At 40.9% G+C, this 26,785-nt stretch overlaps 2 protein-coding genes and 1 non-coding gene across 3 annotated transcripts; 2 read left to right on the top strand and 1 right to left on the bottom strand.

The window, feature by feature from the left end:
- Positions 1-215: 215 nt before the first annotated feature.
- Positions 216-9,232, bottom strand: LOC145500275 (guanylate-binding protein 7-like). Its single transcript, XM_081479773.1, has 11 exons — positions 9,139-9,232; positions 8,056-8,224; positions 7,310-7,467; positions 6,331-6,503; positions 5,485-5,674; positions 4,843-5,110; positions 3,902-4,197; positions 2,709-2,963; positions 1,581-1,703; positions 1,224-1,271; positions 216-772 (listed from the first exon to the last, which is right to left on the bottom strand). The coding sequence occupies exons 2-11, from the start codon at positions 8,201-8,203 to the stop codon at positions 467-469; spliced, it is 1,965 nt and encodes a 654-aa protein (XP_081335899.1). The 5' UTR covers positions 8,204-8,224; positions 9,139-9,232; the 3' UTR covers positions 216-466.
- Positions 9,233-9,407: 175 nt separating this feature from the next.
- LOC145500276 (guanylate-binding protein 7-like) lies at positions 9,408-23,855 on the top strand. The gene is made up of 11 exons (XM_081479774.1): positions 9,408-9,496; positions 10,381-10,554; positions 11,508-11,665; positions 11,947-12,119; positions 12,778-12,970; positions 14,539-14,803; positions 15,674-15,969; positions 18,420-18,674; positions 19,661-19,783; positions 20,487-20,534; positions 21,110-23,855. The coding sequence occupies exons 2-11, from the start codon at positions 10,410-10,412 to the stop codon at positions 21,413-21,415; spliced, it is 1,962 nt and encodes a 653-aa protein (XP_081335900.1). The 5' UTR covers positions 9,408-9,496; positions 10,381-10,409; the 3' UTR covers positions 21,416-23,855.
- Positions 23,856-25,725: 1,870 nt separating this feature from the next.
- On the top strand, positions 25,726-25,845 carry Trnal-caa (transfer RNA leucine (anticodon CAA)). The gene is made up of 2 exons: positions 25,726-25,763; positions 25,800-25,845. It is a non-coding gene; the product is annotated as a tRNA-Leu (tRNA).
- The last annotated feature ends 940 nt before the right edge of the window (positions 25,846-26,785 follow it).

Below are 26,785 nucleotides of genomic sequence, written 5' to 3'. Positions count from 1 at the left end.
GGGATGCGATTACTATAAAATGGACAACATACAAGAATTTTATTATGTTAAAATTGGTGACTTCAGCTTGTCTGAACCTCGGGTTTATTAATCAAATTATGGCTGATCGTATCTGTAATCTGGCAATTTGAGTTTCTCTCGTACAGTGGGAGAGACATGTAAAGATCAGTTACATACCTGGATTACACATCTGGATTCTTTTTTTTTTTTAGGAATTCTTTCAATGATCAAATGCAGAGCTTAATTAATGTATTACAGTGACATCTATAGGACTAAGACTGGGGTAAATACTACGATATCATTTTTTAAAAACGCTAATTGTCGGTCAAATGTACAACTCTGAACCTCCTGTTCTAAATCGTTCGAGCTACTTTTATATTTTCTGTGATGTCAGCTAGCTCTTCTACGTTTACAACAACATCTTTGTTGTCCATGATGAACTCCGATGCCAATCTTAGCTTGTTGCTCACATAACTACACATCTCTTTTTCTTGGGCGGTGGGGGTGGCGGAGGTCTGTTTGCAATATCTTGGACTTGCCTTTGCAGTTCTGCTATCTGGCCATTTCTTTCATTCAGTGATCGCTGCATACTCTCCATGGCATCCCTCATTGATCTGTTCTGATTGGAGACATCTTGTCTCTCCCTTTGCAGCTCGTCCATATTTGCTCTCATCATGTTCTGCATTTGCTCTCTCTGAGCTTCCATGGCGGATCTCATCTGTTCTTCAAGGCGTCGCTTCTCTTCTTCTTGCTTCGCTTTTAAAAGTTCCAACTGACACGAAAAGGAAATAATTCGTTCAGAAATCTTTAGTGCGTTTTAATTTGTCTTTTTCAGATCACAGATCGACAAACATATCATTCTGAGAAATTAGTTAATCTAGGTATACGCTGTATCTGGCATAATCATGTATATATGGGTTATTGACCAAGTGTGAGATCAAGATGGCTGGATATTGGGCAAGTTCTTTTTTTGCGTGCGTATGGACCGAGACGGAGTCGAGGTCCATAAATCGCAAAAAAAGAACGAGGCAATATCCAGCCATCTTGACCAAACAAGCTTGGTTTCTCGCGGGACACAGCGGGTAGTCCCGAGCGGATCTTGCCCTGTCGGGTAGCCAATTACAGTGCAGGATTTGATTAATCTCGCCCACTTACGGAGCTAGCCACATAATAAATGGTGTTCTTTAAAGTTAAAGTGGAAGAAACATAAACAGGGTTCCAACCTCTCTCTCCTTCATTAGACGCTCCTCTTCCAAACGAGCTTTCTCCTCCTGTGAACGGCAGAGGCAAAGTATTCAATTTAATTTACCTTTACTTATGAGAGTAGTTCGTATCTACCCTAAACATTCACTTCAAAATTAGTCCTGACTGATTAATCTCCACTTCTAAAAAGACTCGATACAGACAAAAGCCAAACCGAAAAATAAAAAATGGCTGCGACACTAAATTTGCCTCCCGATCAAATGCAGTTTTGCACAACGGGCACATTGAATGTTTCAGTCAAAATAAAAGCCTCGAAAAGAACGGGCTAGGACAAAGTACAATGTTGGACACACTGAAAAAGCATTTAATTAAAATACCTCAACTCTTTTTCTCTGTTCCATCTCTTGTGCCCTAGCTTCCTTTTCGTATGCCAAGTTTTCATCAAAGTCTTTAAGTTGCTGCAAATGTTCCATGTGCTTCTCCATTTCAGCCTGTAGTTCCTACAATTCGTAAGACGGACAGAGAAATAAGATTATACTCCTCGCATGTGCATTTTCATTATCATATAATTCTCCTAACTAAAACGAACTGTTGTTACTGGTAATTCCGTTAACAGTAGTCCGAGACATGGAAAAACATGAGGCACAGGACATGTGTCTATACGTCAACATGAAAGAACTATCATATGGCGGGTCGTGATGTTTTCTTTTAAAAATTTTTTTTAAGGTATTCGATCCGGTGTTCTTCTCATCCCTTTCACAATGTAATTGATGTGACATTCGAGAATCATGCATGCACAATTTCACCCAAAGGAACAGCCTGTTTTAGGCGTTCGATTAGATGGGGAGCGCCGCTCGCTTGGCTCCCCAACTAGCCAAATCCCTGGAACAGGCTGGCAAAGGAACGTTTACCACCCTATTCAATCGAAACGATAGGTACAGCCAGGTGACTCATCGGTGCCATCATTTTTGAGTTCCCCACGCCGTAACATCACATAACTGGAATATTTTTCTAGCCCTGGATCTACGGGATACTAGTACATTACAGCGATTTTTTTTTCTTGTCACGCATCAACTCAACATTGGGCATTTATATTCCTTTTGAAGAGAAGACCTGCGAAAAGCGTCTTGCCCAAGAACACAAGCGTTTATCGAAAGCCCATGACGTACTGGTGAGAGAGTTTCCCTCCCGCCAATTTGGCCAGGAGCCTGATGTAAGCTGAATGTGTTTTTGGTTCTCGCATTACTCCGAGGCTTTCTGTCAAGGTACTCTGGTTTTCTTTCCTCCTGGAAAACCACATTGCCAAAGTCTTAATTCGTCCCGGATCGTAGCCTGTTTTTCAGACGGTCAAGGCCGCTCGCAGCCACGCACTCCTTCTCCTTTAAGTGCGTGGCTGCGAGCGATCTGGACCGTCTAAGAATCAGGCTACCCGGAAAGAGGACCCACATGGAACTAGCTAGGAGTGTGTCTCTTCTGGCGCTTATAAGGTGTCATGAATCACTTACAGGGTGGAAATCAAGAAACACTTGTGCACAGACATCTTCAGCGCCCTTAGCCTCCTCCTTAAATCCCAGCTCAATGGAACTGTAGCAAGCCATGATTTCCGCGAACGAAACTTTGGACCCCTCCTTTCCTCTGAGCTGTGCCAAAACTGGATCAAGATGGCGATGCTTCAGGCCACCCAACAACTGATGACAACTTTCCTTGGTCAGCTGTGTGTTCCTGTCTTGCCAGCTGTTCAAACCATTTTCCATGTAGGCCTGTGTTTGTGGTTTCAACAGCAGTTATCAATAATGGCACAATTTTAGCGACTGCTTCATTCCATTAATTCTGGATACATCCATGCATCCATCACCCACATGCATCGGAGCGTTGAATTGTATTTCTCAAACTCATCAACAATTCATCAAGTTAAATCAAAGAAAATCCCAACCGTGAAGGAGGTTTATATACCCGGTCTTAATTAGCATAGATTTTGACGATTTTATTTCTCCGTTTTCTGCTTAGTTTTTGTTTGAATTCGATTGAGAAGATATATCAAACACTCGAGACAGTGTTTCATCGGATATCCAAACACCTCGAATCTCGTCAAAAATACTCCGCTGCGCGTCGTTTTGTCAACTCTCTTCTCAGTGTTTGGATATCCCGATGAAACACTGTCTCGAGTGTTTGATACATTACGTCGAAACTAATCCTTGGCAGTGAGTAATGACCCGTTTTAAAAACTACGGAAAATGAAGTCCTCGCGTTATCCATGATACTAATCCCTGAACCAATCACAATTTATAGCTACGCATAGCAACCAATGAGTTTGCTTCACTTTTTTACAGACATGTAGATTACGTCAAATTGCGTTTTTCGTGTTTTTCAAAGTGGGAAAAGGCCCGGCTTTCGAGTTATGTCGAAAGATTTTGAAATAAGTAATCGTTTTTGTATAGTTCGTTTCTTTATTACATAAAGATTCCATGTGGCCGTGCGTCTGTTCAGTGATACAACACAGATGACGTCAAAATGTGGTAAGAATATCAGTGACACACTCGGCCATCGCCTCGTGTGCTCCTTTTTCTGTTCTTACCACGTCTTGACGTCAGCTGTGATCTATAACCGAGTAGACCCACGGCAACATGAAATCTATTTGTTAAATTGATTTTGAAAAAATAAAACGAATATAAAGAAAGTAAATTGACGATTTTCTTACCGTTAACTCACTGAGGTAACTCTCAATATTTGCAGTTGAAATCCCGAACGTCTCCTCTTCAAACAGCTTCAGTGCCCTATCCAGCGCTATCGCCTGAGACTGTCGAATAACGTCCCTTTCGCAAGGTAACTTGCCCGCCATTTCTGACTCCATTGTCTTGTCATATGATTCTGTAGCAGCCGCTTTAACCTGGGTACATTTAGTGGAAACAAAGACATCCCAGGCCTTTTGTACGTTAGGCACTGTCCCAGGTGTATTTAAAGCTGCGACGTAACTGGTTACCATTGTGGCAAGAGCTAATTTGGAAGGAAAATGAAAAGGAAAAAATTTCGTAAGAAGACTGACAGACTGACTGACTGGCTGACTGGCTGATTCACTGACTGACTGGCTGATTCACTGACTGACTGACTAACTGACTTTCTGACTGACTGACTGACTGACTGACTGGCTCGCCGACTGACTCACTGAATGACTGACTAAATGAATGACCGACTGACAGACTGACTGACTGACTGACAGACTGACTGACTGACTGACAGACAGACTGACTGACTGACTGACAGACAGAGACAGACAGACCGACAGACTGACTGACTGACTGACTGACTGACAGACTGACTAACTGACTGACTGACTAACTGAAGGGTTGACTAATAGACTAACTGACTAACTGACTGACGGAAGGGTTGACTAACAGACTGACTGACTGGCTGATTCAATGACTGACTGACTAACTGACTGTCTGACTGACTGATTGACTCGCTGACTGACTGACTGACTGACTGACTGACTGACTGACTGACTGACAGACTGACTGACTGACTGAGAGACTAAGAGACTGACAGACTGACAGACTGACTGGTCGACTAACTGACAGCCTGACTGACTAGCTCTGATTGACTGAGTAACTGACTGACTGACAGTTTCACTTATTGGCATACCTTCACCAGTTACAAACTCTCCCTCGTTGAGACAGTGCTTGGGAGTCAGTTTAGACCAAAGACGCAACTTAAACTCATCGACTCCACGTAGAAACGACTTGTTTATGTCATCCTGAACTTCATCTCTATTGAGGTTTAACACAACATCTGGCTCAGAAGATGGAGGTGGCAACTTAAAGGCATCAAACCCAGGAAAGTAACTCAAAATGCTCTCGGCAACTTCTTCGGCCTTATCGACTTTGGTCCCAGACGATGAGGCTTTGAATACCTGAGACAAATGTATAAAATAGCAAATTATCGTCCTGCAGCATCTTAAAAGACAGTGCATCGTGTACCGAACGGTTGTTTTCCGATTTTTTTTTATCTATTGGCAACTTTTTGACCGGTTTATATCTATCTTCCTTGGGCCTTGAGTAGCAATTTTATGTGGTAAGTGTGGGTTTATGTCATGGATGCAACTGCCTTCAAATTGCACGTAGCCTTGATTTTAGGGATAAAACTGCCGCAACACCTGAGAGCCGAAAGTACAACAGCTGGACAAGTTGTCAGCCGAGAAAATTTATAATGCAAAGTGTATGACACATTTTGCAAAAAATAAAAAAATAAAAAAATAAATAATTTTGAGCATTCTATATATCTTACTTTTGTTAGGAAATAATCCTTGATGTCATGACAGCCTTTCGGAAGAGCAAGCACAACATCTCTTAGCAACCACATGAAGAAGGGAAACGTTTTGTGAAAGATTTTTACGTCATCAGTGGAACCTTTGGCTGCATCTCCTGCCTGGCTGCCTGAGTGAATTTGAATTCGCTGCGACAGCTTTAATATGTAGCTTGTTTCATGTTAAGGCAGGAAATCTCTTATGAAGTGAAGTATGTCTGGTATCAAAACCTCAGGAATGCTGCAAATGGGATATTCACTAGAAACGTTTAATCCTTGATTAAAATTGAATTTAAATTTCACAAAAAATATTTGCTAATAAATGTGAGGCGTTGCACTTTCTAACAGTCTTTTTCAATGGTATTTAAGCGATGATTAAGCGAAGGATTAAGCGAAGGTCGACTTGCAGCAAGTCTAGTGAGACATCTTAAGGACGAGGAGACAACATTCAGAGTACTGTAAAAACACAACGATAGAAAATGAGGGTGGGCAAATGGTTCTTAAAATACCATAGGTCTGTTTTTCGCAGTTTTATGTTTTAGCAGTTATCTGCGTCACAGCCTCGAATTTTTCACTAAGCTTTCTCGAGTCTCTATTTTATGCAAGGCTAAGGAAGTTCCGAAGTCCAGATTTTTTATTTGTTTTCATAAAAGATATTTGAGTGCCTCAGAGTCTAAACCTCTCGCTGGGACTAAAAATAACGACTATAAAAAATTTCAACGGGCGTTATAACTTACTTTTAAATGACTTTTTTTGCACAGTGTTCAAGACATTGACAGCCATAAATGATAGACTTTCAAAAATCACTTTTAATTAAATTAAGGATACTCCAGTCCATCGAGGTCAGTCCTGGTTGGTACCCCAGCTGAGTTGTAAATCAGCATTGACGCCAGTAAAATAGTCAGTGTAAATATACAGTGATCATCCGTGCCTTCTCCTGACACAGCATCGATTCCCTCCGAGTCCAACAACACCACTGTGACTTCCAATCCATTGGCGTCCTGCGATAAATAAAATGTTTTACTCTCTCAGTTACTATGGACGCTGTGATAGGTCGATTTAGCGGGCCATACTCTACTGTACCGCCCCCTAAAATTTAAAGCTGTTTTTGCTGCTAAAATGTCTCTGACTTGATTTACAGCCAGGTGTTCTTAACTTTCATGCCACGTGGCAAACAAAGAATTAAAGTTTGCGTGTTATCTAAATCCTTGCGCACCGAAAGACCTCTTGCTAGTTGAGTTCGAGGTCCGTATGGTAAGTTACGTTACGGACCGACATTCGCCCCTGTGGTTTACGGCCGCGCGCTTCAATTCGCGCTCGCATGGGCCATAAATCGGTGGCGGGGGGAACGCTGTCCGCAGCTTACCTCCGTAACTTAGTAAACTACCTCTAACAGTGCAAGTACGTACAGCGCGATAGGATAGGGCATCTCTTTGCTTCATTCAGGTAGAGGGGGGCTCTCTGCTAAGAATTACAACAATTTATATCGATCTGCTATAGAGTACATGTTTATAGGCTCCGTCAGTAGAGGCTCCCCAGCCAGGCCATATTTTATAGGGAAAAGCTAGGTGTAATGACATCTAGCGCCAAATACTACAGAATAAAGATTTAGTTGTTTAACGTTTCGCCTTTTCCCTTAGTACAATTCCCTAATTAGCCCCAGGCCAACTCGGGCCAACCGTCTCAAGTACCGTAGCCTCCAAAGGAAGATACGGAGGTGAAGATTATCAACGACACAAACAAAGGAGGTGGTTGCTAAACTGTTGAATTATTTTTTACCTTAATTCATGGAAAAATGTCAGTATACCTGGAATTTTTCAGGCACAATCCACATCCAGATCCCCATGGTTTCAGGGTCCAGTTCATGACCAAGAGGGAAAACCTCACCCTGGTCAAAAACTTTACTTAAGATATAGGATTTGCCCTTCCTACACGGGCCGGCAATGGACACCACACAAACAGGACCTGAAAAAAAAAATCAATAAGAAAATATGTGTAATCTTGGCAATATTCTGTCTCAATAGCTGCAAAACGTTTCGGAGCTTACATACACGGTACTTTGTTCTTGATCTTGAATACTACAAGTCTATTAAATGCCAAAGGGAACATCAATGACCGTTTTCCTCCAAGCGCTTTTCATGATGTCAGTACGTTGTTTTCTTAAGTAGTAACTCAATGGAATGCAATACATCGATTCACTTAGGCCTAGGTTTTATTCTGGAATTACAACTGCAAGCTACGAAGCAAGAAAAAAACAAAGCGAATTATTGAATTGATTCTTCTCAAGTTGTGTCTTTTTTGCAGTTTTGGAGGAACTTGCATGTATAATTTAATATCCAAATTGATGTTTCTGTTTAAATTAGGTTTGACGACTAACCGGTCGGGAGCTAAAAACCTTGCATGATGCAGTTAATAAATTCTCTGTTTTCTTGGGAACGTCTTTATCTCCAGCTCATCATAAGTCAGCACCATTTATCTGCCTTATTCTCTACATTAGAATTTAGATGTTTATCCTGCCCAGTCATGTACTGAGACATTTAAATACGCAGCTACCTTTTACATTCCGCAATCGCTCCAGAGCAGCATCAATAACACAGAGGCTGGTCCTGTCTTGTTCTTCATCTCGCGTGTATTCCCCAGTCTGTTCATCCCATTTACAGTTGTTTGGGAGACACAGGGGAACAGCACAGTTTTCCGACATTCTTATACCTAAATTAATTCACTAAAATAAAATCGAGAAAGGCAAAATAGTTAAAATTTTCTGAACAGTTCACTCTCTAGCCTCTAGATTTATGAAGATGGAACATCATAGAACCTAACAAATCAAGAATCGACCGGGTGGCACAGGATACGAGGTGTTCTAGACTTGTAAAGATTAGGCATAAAATTAAAATATCAGCATTCGATCCACTTGCGGCGATTTAATCAAAGAACTGTCACGCGTGTCACGCGCAATCAGGCGAAATATTTCAAAACAACACTCGTTTACTCAAGTTTAAAGCTTTTTTAAATACTTTTTTTTTATTGAAAATAAGAATACAATTTTAGTTTCTTCGGTAATTTGTATTTGACTTACTTCCCAGAGAAAGCAAACACTGAAGCGAAAATGTTTCTTTCACAGAATTAAGTGACCCTTACTTCCGCTTTCAATGCCATCTCGTTCACAACGAATAATAAAATCTATTACTTCGTTGAGCCAAATTTATCGTGCTCTTATAGAACGAAACCTTGGTAACCTGCTTTGTGGAGTGGAGTTTAATTCTCTACACTTCTAAAAGGAGAAATCGTCAGACGTCAAGTTGTATTCTTTCAGTACTCCAGTTTTAAATGTTGTTGGGAATAAAAACTGCAGGACGAAATGTGCAATAATTGCTTTTCTAGCGACTGTACCTTGTATGTAATTGCCCGTAGCGTTTCAACAGGAAAGAATGCATAGTTATAAACATGTGTTTTCCAGCGAGGTCCAAACGCACTCTGTGCCCATTTGTATTAGGTATTCTTTATATAGACCTTGCTGTAATTGTAGCAAAGACTTAAGAGTGAAAGCAATTTAGCACGACTGATATTTAGGTGCAAGGTTTATAGCCTCAGCGATCCAAGTTTCGAAAGCAAACAACTAATCAAAGCAATTCTTACCTTTTTATACGAAATGAAAATGGACGCACCAACGAACAGCTCTTACGAAAATGAAACTCTTCCGGCTACCGCTGACTTTTGAGAAATTGTTTATTTCCCGTTTGCATGAATAAATAAGTCATTTATCGTACTGAAATCGAAAGCAGAAGTTATGGGACAATCCCCGCATTTCGGGGAAATATCCCAGAATTTTTCCCAGTAAGCTCCTGTTGCGCATGAACCTTCGAAAGCGAAACTTTTCCTGTTTACAAAATACCAGTTATTGACATTCTAGGAACTGAAAATGTTTACGGCGCATGTGAAGTGGAAGCAATGTGCTAGCTAGTTCTTTGGTTTTCAAATCGGCGAGCGATCGAAGGTAAGTAAGCGAAATAATCTCTCGCTTTTTCCGCGCAGCTTTACCATTTGCCATAGTTATATTCAGTCACAAGCGTTTTGGTTTTAAGAAGGCGAACTTTTAGAACTCTTTGTGGATATTTCGGAAGTCAATTACCGACAATAGACTGGTGTCGACCGCTCTTGGTTTTGCAACGCGATTGCAACACAATTAGACCAAGATATAGAAGTAATAATTGCCTCAGTCTTGGATTGATACATTGTAATACACAAGGAAATCACGAGCACAGCATACCGCAATAGTATAGCTTAGATGTAGGGTACAAATATCTCGCCTTACACTGGTGCGTGGAAAAACTATTATAATTATGTTCAGTGTTTCGCGTAAGTCGAATACATTAACTGTGCTCAGTTTCCTTTGCATTTCTTTTAGTTGAAAGCTTTGTAGTCGAAGTAGTAACTGTAATTCGTAAGGTAATATTTTTTTCATAAAAGTAGATATGACATAATATACGAGAAAAAGAGGTCGAGAAAATGACACAGGTCCACTCTTGTTGCGTCGAAGTGTTTTCCTCCGATCCTGCCAGCATCAGTCTTATTTAATACAGCATAAGCTTTTGTTACTTTACTTTTACGAATAAGACAGTGCTCTCCAGATCTTGGCCTTGATCAATAGAATGTGCAAATACCTTTTTAATTCCCAGAAAACTTCAAGTCAAGACAAATCTGTGACGTACGCCTCAACCGTCACGCTAGCGACCGGTCATGTGTCGTACCTGTCACGATATATAAATAGCTTCTGTTACCTATTCCCAGACTCTCCGCTCGGTTCTAAACAGTTGCTGACACAGTTCTACTTCGCAGACTAAGGGAGAACTGCTTGCTCAGTTTAATTTGCTTTTACAGCAGAGATACAGGTTTGTTCCAACTCTAAGATGTCTGAACAGTGTGCAGTTCCACTGTGTCTTCCAAACAACTGTAGATGGGATGAGCAGACTGGAGAATACAGCAAGACTAGCGGTGCCAGAGATAGCCTCTACGTGGTTGATGCAGCCATCGAAAGGCTCAGAAACACCAAAGGTAGCTTAAGCTAGGAATTCTGATGAATAGAGAGGACTTAGAGCACCGCAAATTTCAATTTCATTAACCGACATGATCCAGCCTCACACTGACCGCTAAAGCTATTGGAAAGTGAAATACTCGGGAAAATTAAAATAAAAATCACGACAGCATTTTAAAATGAGCGACTTACACTATTTTCTTTTGAATTAATCGAAATTCGTTTGTATTTTGTCGAATTGCTGAGAACTACGATAAGAGTTCTAAAGTGTAATTATAGCGCGAGCGTTTCCCTGTTAGTGAACATCCAGTCGTGGAGGAATAATTAACCGTGTTGTTCCAAGCTTGGCTGCCCATTGCATATTCACGTTTACCATTTACATGGGAAGGCTAATTCGTTCACGGTTTGGGCAAATGGTACGCAAAAATCCCGAGGCGAAATTGCCAACGAGATTTGCCGAGTTCAAAGTCCATTTACCAAGATTTAATGGGAACCAGTAGAATTGAACTGCGTTGCCGAGAATGCAGGTAGAAATTTGGCAGAATGTCTGTTAAGCGAAATTGAGACTAGTAGATAAAAGCAAATAGTAAGCAGTTTTTATGTTCATAAATACTGTATCCCGGTTAGGAATTTTGGACTGCCTTATTGTTTCACTTAGGAATTTTCCATCCGGGCAAGTTAAAAGGGTTTCAGTTCAACATTAGCGTCCCCATAGGCCATATACATTTCCGACTTGCCTGTTGACTCTGTTTCAAAACGAGTCTTGGTGCAAAACTTTTCTTATGAATTAAATCAGTTTGATTTGCATGAAGATGAACTTACAGATGAAGCGCATTTTCATAACAATAGTTTCACACGAAGACTCGTTTTCACACAGAGGCAAAGAACAACTCAGAAATGAGCTCTGATTGACGACGTTTCTTCGTTGCTGCCTCAACCTTTTCATAATACACCCGTTTTGCTTCTCTATCAGGTCCCGTATGTGTGGTGTCAATTGCTGGGCCTTGTCGAAAAGGCAAGTCGTACATCCTGAGTAAAGCATTTGATCAAGGAGAAGTGTTTCCTCTCGGGCATTTCCTGGACCCTGAGACCATGGGAATCTGGATGTGGATCGTACCCGAAAAGTTTAAGGTATGTTTCACCTTCACCAATCGCAAATCTTTTTTCCAAGTGGCACATAAGGCCTTTGCTGGAGACTGACGTCCCAGGCAGGATATCTTGTTGGGTCATTGAAACTCACAAGCTTCACGATCACGGCAAGGTGCCAGCCTAAGGTGATGGGAGATACGAGAAAATACTTTTCTGATTTCATATTTTGGACTTTACAGGCAGATGGATAGGTGGGATATACCAGTCCTGAAAGGACTATTAAGTTGTAAGAGCTCGACTGAACCCTTGCTTTTATTTCTTAGGACGCCAGTGGACAGGAATTCACGGTGGTTTTATTGGACTCTGAAGGAATAGACGCTGTGTCAAGTGAAGGCTCTGACGATCACTGTATATTTACACTGACTATTCTACTGGCTTCAGTGTTGATTTACAACTCAGCTGGGGTACCAACCAGAACTGACCTTGAGGGACTTGAGTATCCTCAAGTAAAGGGTTTAAACGGAAGTCTAAATGGTCACGAAAATTCATTATGTAGTTAACATGTAGTTAATTTCACAATTAACACATCATGGTTGATAATGGTGTTGGTTGTGATAATGCCCGGAGGGGGTGGGGGGGAGGTACTCCCTTAATGGGCTCTATAAGTATTTGTGAACCCAAAGGGTATGGATTTTTTGCCGTTTTGGTCAGAAATACTTAATCGATTTTGGCCATTTTGGTCTCAAAAAGGGTATTGTGTGTATATTTTTTAGAAGAAGCTACGTTTTCATCTTTATCGATAAGACCATCAACAATAGCCCATCAGAACCAGTCTGAACTATTGAAGCAATAATAAGGCAGGTCTGAAACAGGGTATTGCTTTAAGGGCCAGGTCTTAAATCGAGTATCGCATTATTCGTTAGGTCATAAATAGGGTAGGGAAAATAGAAGATTTTGGTCATAAAAAGGGTAAGGGTTTTGTGAAGCGGGTCGCACACAAACCCACCTAATCGGGGGAGGGGGGGGGGGATAATGAGGTCTCTGTTCCAGCGTGCACATTTCTGAACTTGTACGCAGTGACCTCGTTATTGTTTGTTTGTTTGTTCAGTGTTTGCAGTTTGCAAGACATCTAACTTCCTTGACTTCGAAAACAGCTTCATACTTAAACTTTCCCAGCGAATTCAGCTTCGTTCATCGGCCCAAATGGAGTCTTCCCAGGGAAACAGTCCGCAAGACGACGCCAATTATTTCCACAAAACCTTTCCATTCTTCATTTGGCTGTTACGAGATGTTGTGCTTGCTCTTCCAAAAGATTGCCCGAGCATAAAGGATTACTTTCTGACAAGAGTAGGTCTGGGACGGATCGGGGGGGGGGGGGGGAAAGGGGGTGTCGGGGGGATCGGTCGAACCCCCCGAATTAGAAAAAATTAGACATTATAACAGGCTGACTTGGCCTCAGACTGCCGGAATTTTCGGCGGGCCGTATCTCGAGTCCTCCTTCTCTAAAATCTTGTATCCACCCCACTAGGTCCCGTTTCTCGAAGGTCCGGAAAAGATTCCGCACCCGAAAAGCCGTAGCAAAATCTACAACCTTATGACTAAAGAGCTGTTTTATGCACATATTCTTAATATGAACAGAGGTTTCCTTCATAGAAGAAGTTTCAGGCGTATATACCTCTCTGTCTTTAAATACCAATTATGATAAAAATAAATAATAAAATAAAGACAAGATAATTTATGATCAGTACCACTTTTTGGCCCTCGAGGCAACTAAGGCCCAGTGCACACGGCGCCGTGGAAATTTGAAAACGGCGTTTTCGCTCTCGAAACGCATGCGACGTTTCCCGTCCACACTCTACTGCGCGGGAGAAATTTAAAAACGCAACAATCACCGGTCATTTTGGATTTGTGCAACTTGGCATCTTTTTCGAAAACCTCCGTTTTCAAACTGTTTTCCGTCCACACTAAAACTCAAACCCGGGGTTTTCAAATTCCTCCAGTTTGAAAAGCATTTTCGAAAAGCTCCGTTTCCATGACGGATTAGTGTGGGCGATAGGCCTAACCGTAGAAATAAATCTGTGTTTTTAAATTCTTCCAGCTTAGTTTGGACGTTGCCTAAGGCAAGTAAAGCAGGTTTGTTCTATGCCTGCGGTGAACTTAACATCGATCAAGGACAGAATTATACGTTAATTCTAGACTGGCTAAATCGAAAGGGTACTGGTCATAGATCGTTCAAACAAATATGGCATTAACTACCAGCGTTCTATCACGAATGCCGTTCGCTGATTTGCTGCGCTACTCACCAGTACTCTTGTTTGCAAACTGGCGGCCGCTGCTTTACCTTTTCGAAGTGTCTGTGAAGAGGATTTAGATCTTGTAGATTTATACTAAAACAATTAGATTATTCGCTCTCGATTTCTATGCGTGATAGTTGACGACGGCGCGGTAGAAATCTCGAGCTCATAATCTAATTGTTTAATATTATTTGTTCATGTTAACGAAAACGTTTCTGTCACGTACAGGAATTGAACGGTGCATTTCTTTGGGATAATGCGGATTAAGATCAGTGATCAGGGATCACTAGGATAATGGCTCGTCAAAAGAACTGATGAATCATTTCCCAGAGTAGATTCATTGGTTCCTTTGATACAGCATGACCCGAGTCATCCTGGATCATTGATCCTGGTGCGGACAATCCCGAGAAAACGCACCCTTAGAGTAGTACAAGCCGCTGATTGTAAGTTCTTAGGTAGTCGGTATGGCGTGTGCGCATAGGATCCAAACAAAGATCGTTCCAGGATGTTTATTTTTAGCTTGTTGACCCAAATCAAGTTAATTCGGAGTTAAGTGGAATCTCTCATTTCCCTGAGCAACGTGCACCCGCTTCAATTAATGTATTTTTACTTTATTTCTAGGTTTTCAATGCTACATCAGATTCCAAAGGTGACCAAGCCACTAAAGTAGCCGAGAGTATCTTGAACTTCTTTCCTGGTTTCGACGCTTTTAAGCTTCCTCCCCCGGCTTCGGACCCGGAAGTGGTATTAAACCTTAACAGAGAGGAAGTACAGCAAGATATCAACAAATCGTTTGTCCGGGGGGTGCAGGAATTCAAAGCGATGCTCAGGTCTAAATTAGCGCCTAAGCGCAGCTTTAATGATGGAGAGTATGTCACTGGTGAAGGTAATGGCTAAAAATTATTTGAATAAATAAATAAATACTTCTACATTCCTATTTGTAAAGAATTGTACTCAGTTCTTACCAAGAGATTACCAAGGTTGGTAATCTCTTGGTTCTTACCGCATACAAAATCACAATTAGCTAATCAGAAGCCGTGTCTACTCTCCTGATATCCTGCGATATCAAGTCACTGACCTAATATGGCTCGGTTGGTCTTGCCATGGGTACACACTGCGTCTCGCCAAAATACGAACCATGGCTCGACCAATTCAAACTTGTCTGAAATGCCGCCGAAGTATACCAAAAATATACGATTCGGTGTAAATATTCAGATGCGGATGGTGCAGATTACAATTGCTGAAGTATGAGAATCATTGTTCACTGTCAAAAAACTAAGTTGGATTTTTATTAGATCTTTGACGTCAATCTAAGGAAGGATTTTTCAAATTTTACGTTGCGCAAGGAATATGAAAAAAGTGAAAATCTTCACCATAGATCTTCACTAACTTTAAAGTTCCCAATGCATTGCCAATGCATTGCCGTTTGCAGTGCACTGCCTCGTCACATCAAGCGAATTTGGATTAATCAGAAGCACTGAAAAACATTCATTAGAAAGTGAAACACTGTTATCTTGACCTTTTATAAGCGTCTACAAACAGCAGTTAGGTCCGCGTGTGACAAAATCTACGTACGTGAAACGGGTGTCAAAGACAGTTTCTTTACTTGTCTACAATTCCCTTATACATCATGCATACGACAGATCTGTTATATCTACCAAGTTGCAGCGATGCGGTACCAAGCCAGGTCATATTATTTCAACTAAAACGTGACTGCCTTTTATTTATTTAATTACTGTACTCTCTTTCATCCAAGCACTTGCAGCCCTTATCAACATCTACGTTGCGGCCTTGAACACTCCTGGTACTGTGCCCAGTGTGCAGAGTGCTTGGGAGACGTTTGTCCACACAAAGTGCTCAGAGGCAAAAGTCGCCGCTTTGCAGGTGTATCAAAGCTACATGGAGTCACAGCTGGATGGTGTACTGCCTTGTGACAGTGACGAGATTCGCCTGGTCCAGCAGACTGCGATCGAAGAAAGCATGAGGCTGTTTCAGGGAGAAACCTTCGGAGTATCGGCAACAAGCAGTGAAAAATATTTGGACGAGCTCACGGTAAGAAAAAAAGGGAGAATAATTTTTAGCACTGTACAATTACATATCCACGCTTGAATATGTTACGAACGCGAGGAATGCGGGGTGGTCAGGGCTAAGTCAAGGTACATGTAGTTGCGCAAAATGGTCTTTTACTACCATTGTCAATAAGCTTATTTCGATATATTTAAATTCTAACTTGGTTCCAAGGCTTAGGAAATGAAACAAAAGAAATTACATCCAGGTTGGTGGTAGAATAATATTTGTGTGTGTGTGTATTGTTCTTGCATTGGAAGCCTCGAAGCCAAGTTAGAATTTTAGGTTATCGAAATTGGTCTGTCGACATGCACATGTCAATTTTTTCTTCTTTTCGACGGGGCTATCAATACCGATAAATGCTTTGGTACTTTAATTGTCTTGGAGCTTACTTTTAGCCACAACCCCTTGGGGGTATTTGATCGGAATACGCGGTCACGTGCAGCCACTACTGCTCCGCTCCATCCGTAAAACCAGAGGCCGTCCTTTCTTTCTCTGCTGTTCTGCGCCAGGTGTCCCTCGGTCTACCACGTCGTCTCTTTCTCTACGGAGCCCACGTTAATGCCATATTGGGATGTTGGTTGGCATTCAGTCTGGCGATGGGGCCAGTGAACCAACAGTGCTGCTGGTATATTGTCTTGGAGCACATACTTATAATGAGAAGATATTAATGAACTTGATATAAGAAAACGACAAATCTATATAGTTTTCTGTCCTTGTTTTTGTTATTATTGTTTTAATGTAATAGTACTAAGCACGGAGTCAAACATTATAGCTGTGAATTGATCAAATTTCAACTGTTGGTCTGTGCGAGAAATGACGCGCTTTTTAACTGAAATACCGTATGAGATCCAGTTAATTCTACGAGTCTCTAATTTTGCGATTTTCGCGGGTTTTTTTTCCCCACGATTTGAAAAAAAAGTTCCCGCAAAATTAAAGTTCCCAGAAAAATTTTTTTCCGCAGAAATTTACTCTACTGGCGAAATTATAAATACAAAACTCACATGTAGATCGAGTCTTGTCGATGCCATTTATTTAATGCCCCGTGCACACGTATCCGGATATTTTTGAATCCGTAGCTTTTTCTTTCCGGACTCAAAAATTTCCCCGTCCACACATAGCGTATTCAAATCGAATTCGCCTGTCCACACGCATGCGATGGTATCAGGATTCACTTAAGAGAAACTAGGCCTACACGTTGTGCCACCATATTGGTTTATTGTTCGGTAAGAGACTGGACACGATTTTGCTACGTCATCGGATTCGAAAATACCCGGATTCACCGCCCACACGTTATCGGATTCGTTGTGGATTTTTTTTTTTCCACTCTGGAGAGCGGATTAAGAAGTATCCGGATACGCTGCCGAATTTGCCAGATGCGTGTGGACGGAAGCCGTATTCGGAAAGAAAAAGTTGCGGGTTCAAAAATATCCGGAAACGTGTGGACGACGCCTAAAACATCTCGTTAAATAAAACGATGAAACTGCCCATGGCAAACTACAGGTGTAGCTGCTAAAAAGTTTAAAGAAAAGGATCGTCTGAAGGTACTATCAGCCATACTGGGGCGAGGCGTAGTTGTGATAGAGTGAGTGATTACCGTGTAGTGTAATTGAAAAAAACGCTGAAAATGTTGTATTTAAAATACACGCCACAATCTGAAAACAGCCAAAATTGATACCCAGCTCGAAACGCCAGTTTTTCACATTCGCGAAAATTAGTTCCCACAAAATACAAAAATCGCCCATCCGCAGAATTAAACTGCCCCGAAAATTTAGTGCCACACGGTAGCCGAGACCTGAGAATTGCAAAACCTCGGCTAAGAGTGTCAAAATGCGTTTTGTGGATTGAAGTTGAGCTGAAATAGCTGAGTAATCAATGATATGATAATTTAACCGATTTGTGAGATTACAGCTCGTCCAACCATATCCTCATAATTGAGTTTATAAAGTTGCGCGCTGGCCAAAATATTTCAGGTAGTATAGTTATTTAATTGAAAGGAAATTAAAAGTTCAGTGCAGGTTTTATGTAATATATCAAACCCGAAAGACCGTGTTTGATCACATTTCCAAACACCGAGAAGAGAGTTGAAAATAGGACGCGCAGTGGAGTATTTTTCCCGAACTTCGAGGTGTTTGGAAATGTGGTCAGACACTGTCTTGAGCCTTTGATATATCTTCTCGATCAAAACTAGTACTAGAACAAGGAGAAAACGGAGAAATAAAATCGTAAAAATCGATGCTAATTAAGATCTGATATCCAAACACCGTCACCGTCTTGATTTCATTTGTTTAAACTTGATGAATGTTTAATGAGTTTGAGAAGTAATAATGTTGTATTATAGAATCAACATATGGTGTGTACACTTACATTAATCTTAGTAAAGCCAACAAAAATAATTGTCAACCAACACAGATAACAACTGTTTATTTCCTTAGGAGTGTATGGAAAGTGGTTTGAAACGATGGCAGCAAGAAAACAATCGATTGACCAAGGAAGGCTGCTACAGGCTGCTTCGAGGTCTCAAAGAGCAGCAACTGGATCCCATTCTAACACTGCTTAGTAGCAAAGATGGAGCCTCAGTGACCTTTGCTCAAATCATCGGAGGTTACTCAGCAATTGAACAAGGCTTTAAGCGCGACGCTAAGGGCGCCAAGGATGTGTGTGCTCAAGTGTTCTACGAGTTCCATCCGGTACGTTTATCCTGAGAATGTATACATACCCTTTACTAACCGAGTTCGAGGGCCGTACTGTAAGTTACGGACCGAGTTTTTTCCCCATCGATTTATGGCTCACGCGCGAAGCGCGCGGGCCATAAATCAAAGGGGGAAAAATCGAGGATCCGTAACTTACAGTACGGACCGAGAAGACGAGGTTAGTAAGATATTTATTATATCTCTACTGTGTGTCTGACGCGTTCGGGAACGATTTCTATTCACGCGGAACGGCTTCAAATTTCTGAAGTACCTCGCAAGCAAAACAGGTCAATTTGAGATCGTTGTTAAGTGACTCTTAAGTCGTTAGCTGGTTTTAATACACAATTTCAGAAGTAAAAGAAAGTTTTACTTGCTATAAAAGTTAAGAACACTTGGCGATGAATCACGAAACATTTTGGCAACAAAAACAGATTAAATTTTAGCGGGCCGTTGAGTACATTACGGCCCGCTAAATTAGCCAATCAAAATGTGCGTGCTCACTGAGAAATATAATAATGAGCTGTAGATCTGAAATCAAGTCTTCAATTTTGCCCCTTTCAACAATCGGCACTTAAAAGAATAAAGTAGACTGGGAAACTAAGATCGTCAAGCCATGCATTGCATTAGCGCCAGGTAGATGTATTTCGGTGGAGTTCTCATCAGTCCATATAGCGCTCAGTGTTATTTTTCTTGCGATAGCCTCTGACTCTTGTAATTCCTTTAAAAGTTTTGACTTTGCAAACATTCGGTGTAAAAGTTCTCGGCTATGTGGTATTCTTTTACATAAGACCAAACCTCTTTTTTCCCCGCTGAACATGTCAGTGGCTGCTGTTCTTGTAAATGTTGTTTTGTTCTCGTATTGTTCATTTACTTTTGTTGCTGCCCTTTTTGCTTCTCAATCATTAATTTGTGTTCTAAAAAAAGTTGCTGTCCTACCATTCATTCATTCAATATCTGATTATTCCTTATGGCATGCATTGCAGGAAATGCAGGCAGAGATGGAGAAGCACATGGCTCACTTGCAACAGCTTAAAGACTTTGACGAGACTCTGGCTCTGGAGAGAGAAGAAAAGGCTCGTCAAGAGCAGGAAAGGCGACGAATGGAGGTAAAAACAAAGCTAAGTAAATCGGTGTCGTTTATACATAATCGGAGGTTGAACCCGTTTTCGGTGTGTTAGGTAATTTCTGTCAAAATTATCTGACAACAGATTATCATCAGTTAATCAACCTTGAAAACTACTTGGGGTTCCAATTGAAAGTTATATAAGTACATCCTCTCTAAAACAAAAAAGTCAGGTTAATCACATGACCACATTGTTCAAAACATGAGTCCTTTTGTGATCAATTTGGGGAATCTAACCAAAGCAAAATCGAAAACGTCAGGAATGCCGCAAAATGTGGATTTTAGGTTTTTATGTTGAGGAAATAAAAAGAAAATAAACAATAATTGAACAAAAAGTTGATTAGGTAGTTTACCAATGTCAGGGTGCGTTCGGAAAACTAACAGTTCAAGCACCAATTCTTCATCGAAGAAAATAACATTTTTTGTCACCTATTCCTTGTTTTAGTAAACGGCTTAATATTTAACAATTAACTCGTATCAGACCGATTCAAATAAAGTGAAGGAGTTCATCGAAGATATTAGTGTCAGTAAACACCCCCGAGGGCAAACACTGGGTTTGATGTGAGATGACATCACAATTGCGAATAAGTGGTTTCTATACAGTACCAAAGTGGTACTTGCCACCTGCACTGCGATAGTAACTACTGATAACTAAAAACTAATTTTCTGCGTTTCGATGACCTCAGGAAGAGAATGCTCGTCTGGAGGAGGAGCGGCGCACTAAAGAGAAGGAGGTATGTTGTTCTCTCAATTGCTACCCTCTAAATTTATTATTATTATTATTATTATTTATTTATTTATTTATTTATTAAAGTTTCTCCGATCTCGTTAGATCGTCCAGTCACTGTCTGAGACGGTAGTGAATGTCATCTGAGCGTACTTCCTGCTTGTATAAATCATTCCAGCTGGAATGGAACCAGAAAATAACTACCCCCTCCCCTTCCCTAGTGTTTCAGGTGCCATCATGTCCTAGCATATTGCAATGTGGGAATGGAAAGTATTATCTTGTAGAGCTATGGGGAAGCTATTATTGTGTGAAATTCAGCGGCTTCCAAAGGTCTGGATGACTAAGTTACTAATGAAATTATGGCTCTTGAAAAGCATAAATGTTGTCAGCTACACCGCAGCGGAAAAGGGGGACTACATTATCTGGATGCATTTGATGTGTGTTTTCCATGTGATATCGCTTGTGTCATCGATTTCAGGACGGGGCGGTGCTTGAATAATTCTAAAGGACTAAGATGATTTTGAGGGGAACCAAATTTAAAAAGAAAAAACAAAAAGAAATTGTATATCATGCTATTTTCAGATGGAGCTATTGAAGGCCAAACAAGAAGAAGACAGACAACGCTTGGAAGAGCAGTTTAGAGCGGACATGGAAGCTCAGAGGGTACAAATGCAGAACATGATGACAGCAAACATGGACGAGCTGCGAAAAGACAGGGAAGCCATTGTGGAGCAGAACCAAACACTGAAGCAGACAATGGATCAGATGCGCCAAGCAATGGACCAGAGAAATGCTCAGATCACGGAGCTGCAGAAGCAAATCACTGTCCTCAAGTCTCGGCCCCCTCCTCCACCGCCAGCTGGTGGTGGTGGATGTATGATTCTGTGAACTGAAGCAAATAAGTACACGTTCACACTGAGTGGAACTTACACTGACGGGCGTGGCAAAAGGAAAAAAGCAGTTGCAACTTTATACTATAAACAGTACAATTTTAAGTTAAATTATTTAATCGATTGTTGGGAGGGAAACCTTAATTGGCCCCTTAACTGTCAATTTTAGAGAAGTAGGTTTACATTGATAGAGAATCAAGATATACTTAGATAATTCGAATTGAACTAGTTGTAGGTAATATCCCCCCCGGGGGGGGGCTCCCATATAAAAAGGACGGGGGTGCTCGTCGGAGATTTTGAAAAGAACCCCTAAGAGGTAGCAAGATCCTGTTTTGTGGGCGTGGCTTGAATCTTTTTTTTTTTTTTTTTTTTGACCCCTGAGAGATACCAGTTCTAAACGACACATTATCCCTAAAAGGTACCGCAGAAGCTCTCACTGTGGACCTTTTGAGGCTAAGCACCCCAAGAGGTACCAAACCCGGTTGTTTAACCTCTAAAAGGTACGGCGAACACCCCCGTCCTTTTTATTTGAGAGTCCCTTCCTCCCCCCCCCCAGCGGGGTAATATTGCGTATAGACTTGCATTACCTTAAGCAAAAAGGGGGATATCAACTACACGACGTAGTCCTGCTTGTGGTTGTAACTGTCACGTTAATTATACTATTTCTGAGCCAGACCCAGAAATAATCGGCTTATACTGGCAATGCTAGCTTATCGATGTGTGACTTAATACACGTGATTGTAAGAAAAATTTAATTTGATTTAATTTAGACAAAATATGTTTTTAGCAAAATAATACTAGACAAAACTGTTTGTTGCATTAAAAGTGAATAAAGAGGTGTTTGATGCGGAAACTTGTGAAAGAGGAGAGGAATGCAAACTCTAGGAATGATAAGCCAATTACAGTACATTTATATTCTAACATCACATGGCAGCGAGGCTTACAGGACTAAGACAAAAGATTTTCTTTCGTGCGTCAACCTCACTGTGATTTTTTTTGTTTTAGTCTGTGTGCGTAAATTTAAATGCATCGAAAATGGCCTGTGACAAATTCATGTTTAATCACCGCTAAATATCAATCTCTAGTCGCTGACTGCTCGAGTCTCGGGTCCTCTGATTCCATCGCTAACGAAATTACCTCGTTGTCAGTCAGTTTATTGCCTCCGGAAATCAATGAGCCTCTACCCCTGTTACCAGGGTTTTCCCTCTTTTCTTTTCTCGCTCATACGCTGGGATTCTTCGGCTGACATCAGGACTCATAATAAAGATCCCAGTCATGTTACGGGAACCGCGCGTGAAAAGTCTCTAACACCAGGGTACTGGATCTCTTTTTCACTCTGACCTTCTCCCACTTTCCTCGTTTTTCTAGCAATTTCCGGATTTACAATGTGACTGGAAATTACAGCATTTGCCGAGTAATAAATAACAGGCATTCAGCAATACAGAATGCTTTGAGCTCCTACATTATCTCTGCTTATGAACTCGTTTCTGGTTTCTTTACTCTGTTTGCAACACGAGCAACCGAACAAGACCTCAGCAGATGGTCTGTGAGAAAACGTTCCCAAACTTCCATTGAAGTTTCCATAGGTTTATCTGTGTGCTGGACGGAAACGCGTCTGCCATTTGGCGAAAGTGAGGTCAGGGGAGATATATATTCAGAAGAGGAATTCCGCCATACACATAGCGCTACTAGCGCTGTCTCGGCTGAAACATTTTAATACAGCTCTTTAGTATACGTGCAGCTCTCTTTTCAGAAGAACTAATAACCAAACAATAGAGCTAACTTTTTTAATTCTTTCTCCACAGGGAGCACTCAATCTTGTTGAATAGGAAGAGAATAAATAAAGGAATGAAAAGAACGAATAGTTTGCCTTTGCCTGTTGTTATTTAATCTTACGCGACCTTTTGCAGGGAAAAAGTCCTGCGTAACACAGTACTGCTAAACTCGTACTTAGGCCTTTTTGCGCTCTGCAAAAGTTTTTTTGGTTTACATATAACATTTACAGGGGAGGCGATTTGAGAAAAAAACTTTGCAAAAGACGCTAAAATTCTCCGACTGTATTCGAAAACAAATTCGGCCAAGCTGGAGAAACCCAAAAATTTTTTTGCAGAGCGCAAAAAGGCCTAACTACGAGTTTTTAGCACTACGAAACAGTGTTACGCAGGACTTGTAGGTAGCGGTTTTCCCTGCAAAAGGTCGCGTAAGAAATAACAACAAGCAAAAAGTAAACTATTCGTTCTTTTCCTTCCTTTATTTACTCTCTTCCTACCCAACTAGATTGTGTGTTCCCTGTGCTTTCTCTAAGTCAAAACGATTCTACTAAAATTCTAGTATTTTGTAGAAATGTTCTTCTTTAACCTTTTTCCGGAATTGACTTCTATTACTCAAGCGTGTGTAAATGAATATTCGGTGAAATTGACATCTTGCAAAATACTACGCACTTATAGTACTGGACTGTTGATCATTTAAGCTACTCTAGCCTGCCTTTTTTCTGTGTCTGGTTTCTAGATTGGTATTCTTAATGAGTTTAATCCAAACTTTTCGATGTAAATCCTATCACCAATAAATTCTTCAACGTTTACATCGCCTGATTACTCTGGATATGACGAAAACCGTCATCTAATAATTGCTTATTCCCTCGTTTTCTCTTGAAAATTGAACATCAGGAAAGCGTACAATGAAACTTTAATTAAGATTTTGCACCTTACATACCCTAACCTGAGTATCAGGCCTTTCTTAGCAAGAGGGTAGGGGTAGGGGGAAATTGCAGCGACAGGGCTGACACAAACGTTTTAATTGGCTCATGTCGAACATCGCAAAATCTGGATGTTACGCTGATTGGATAATACACAATGCAACATAACGTCACACTACCGGAAGTGAAAGCATTTCGATTGGTGTTAAATTCTTTTTTGTCGCGATATTCATCAGGTTTGTTCAGGGCTTGTTATTTTATCGTTGAGCTCAGAGTATCGGTCAGAAAACAGAGCTCTCTTTGCTGAAGGTCTTCGCTGACCTCCTTCAGCTTCATTTTCACAAGTGCCTCTTTTATTGCCGCTTCGCCTTTGGAGTCACTCCAGTTGGGAATCGCTGGCCTCGAACAGGAATTGAACCTCTAGGACTAGCTCTCGAAGGAGTTCGTGGAGCGCTTTCCGTCGCCTGGTCGAGTGCCCCACCACCCGCAAATGCCTCCCGAAACTCCGTGAACATTCTGTAGCAATTCACTACTTTCCTAGTGCACTTTTTTGCAAACAGACCATTTGTCGTCTTCACTGATCTTCAGTGAATGACAATAATTCTCAACTCGAGCAATAATTCCACGAGAATCGCAGGTTTTTCACGCAAAACATTAGAAAACTCTTTGTCAGACGTTCCAGAAAACAGCGGTACTGTGGCGACACACCTTCCATTCTCTGTGTGAAAATTTTCGAGGCAAATTGTGCAAATATTCTGGGAAACCATTAAAAACATGGAAGAAAATTGCTCAAATATTAGTTGGGTTCACACTACACACTAAGTCTTTCTTGGCTCTAGTCAAGCTAAGTCAGCGTAAGTCTGCTTAAGCGTTCAGACATATGTAAGGGACAAATTCTTTTCGTGTGAAACTGTCATGCTTTAAAATTCTTATAAGCAGTTTTTTTGAAAAACATTTCAGAATAAAAACTAGCGGTAAAAAACGACGTTTCGATCCCTCTGAGATCATTTACAAGTTGAAGAAAAAACGAATGAAATATACATACATAAGTACAAATTAGGGCGTGAGAATGTCAAACGATAAAATATGTAAATACAAGCGCTATCGTTTGACATTCTCACGCCCTAATTTGTACTTATATATGTATATTTCATTGGTTTTTCTTCAACTTGAAAATGATCTCAGAGAGATGGAAACGTCGTTTTTTACCGCTAGTTTTTATTCTGAAACTGTCATCACTAGCGATAAAAATCACAGATAAGGTCAGTATCTTGACGTAAATTTTTAAAGAAGTTACGAAATATGTTAGCGATTAGACCTAGATCAAGATGAGACCGAGGAGCAGTAACATCGCCATAATTGCGACTGTTGTATGCTTATTAAATTTACAAAGGTTGACAAATCTCGCCTTTGTCATCTGTGATGCATGCAAAGTAAACATGACAGCCGGAAATGATTCTCATTGGTTAATACGTACATTGACGCTTGTCACGCTATGAGGAGGTGGAAGACTGCAATAAAGACCCTTGTGTCAGGCTTTTCTTTGCCGGGTGTTTCCTCCTCCTACCCCTCGAGTAATAAAAGCCTGATACTCACACTTTTCATACCCAGTTGTCAGGATGGCCGAGCGGTCTAAGGCGCCAGACTCAAGGTTAATCACCTTCCCAGCACACAATGGGAGCGGGCGTTCTGGTCTCCGAATGGAGGCGTGGGTTCGAATCCCACTCCTGACAATGCGCTTTTTTTTTCTTTTGTCTGATTATTTGTCTTACAAAAAAGGGTCCGATATTGCAGAGGGGCAGCAGGAAGAAGTATATCAAACCCTAAAGACAATGTTTCATCGAGACATCCAAACACCGAGAAGTGAGTTGAAAATACCACGCACAGTGGAATATTTTTGACGAAATTCGAGATGACTGGATAACCGATGATACACAGTCTCAAGTGTTTGATATATCTTCTCAATCGAAACAATAACTAAGGAGTGAACGGAGAAGTAAAATCGTCAAAACCTATGCTAACTAAACCGGGTATCCAAACTTCCTTCGCGGTTGTGATTTTCTTTGTTTTAACTTGATGAATTATTAATGAGTTTGAGAAGTCAAAAAACAGCTGCGAAGGGAACTATCATCATATATGATTGAAGTAATCCATTCTTAAACCGAAATGGCTCTGTCAATTCCAAGCCCACTCATCCACCCCTACCTCCCGGGCATTTGATGAGCAGTAGGTCCCCGCCATGGGGAATTTGCTCGCAAAGGGCTGTCCTGCGTTGGGACATCTGACAATGTAGTCAAAGACAAAGAACTATACATCGGTACTTTTCAAAAACACAAGCCTGCTTTATTAATTAAACATCAAAAGGGTTAACCCTGCGTAAAGAACGTAAATATAAATTCTTTTTTCTGAGATTTAGCCCATGCACTGGAAACTAGCTCGTGCCCCACCGCCACCCCGATAAGTTCATGCTGGTCCTCCACGTGCGAGAAAATTGAGGCGAGAAGTGATGGCGAACAGTTCAGTTGACGAATTTAGTGGGACTAATATGGGAATTTGTGGCTCGTTGGTTGGGATATAAAGGCCTACAATGTTTAATGAAACCTTTGAAGATAAGTTATTCACATTTTTGTGATAAATACCGATCATATTTTTGCTTGTAAGGTATAAGCTTAT

This window comes from Orbicella franksi, chromosome 10 (assembly GCF_964199315.1).
Source record: "Orbicella franksi chromosome 10, jaOrbFran1.1, whole genome shotgun sequence".
Taxonomy (NCBI): domain Eukaryota; kingdom Metazoa; phylum Cnidaria; class Anthozoa; order Scleractinia; family Merulinidae; genus Orbicella; species Orbicella franksi.
The sequence above is the reverse complement of the archived record's forward strand: the minus strand, read 5'-3'. Positions and strand labels throughout refer to the sequence as shown.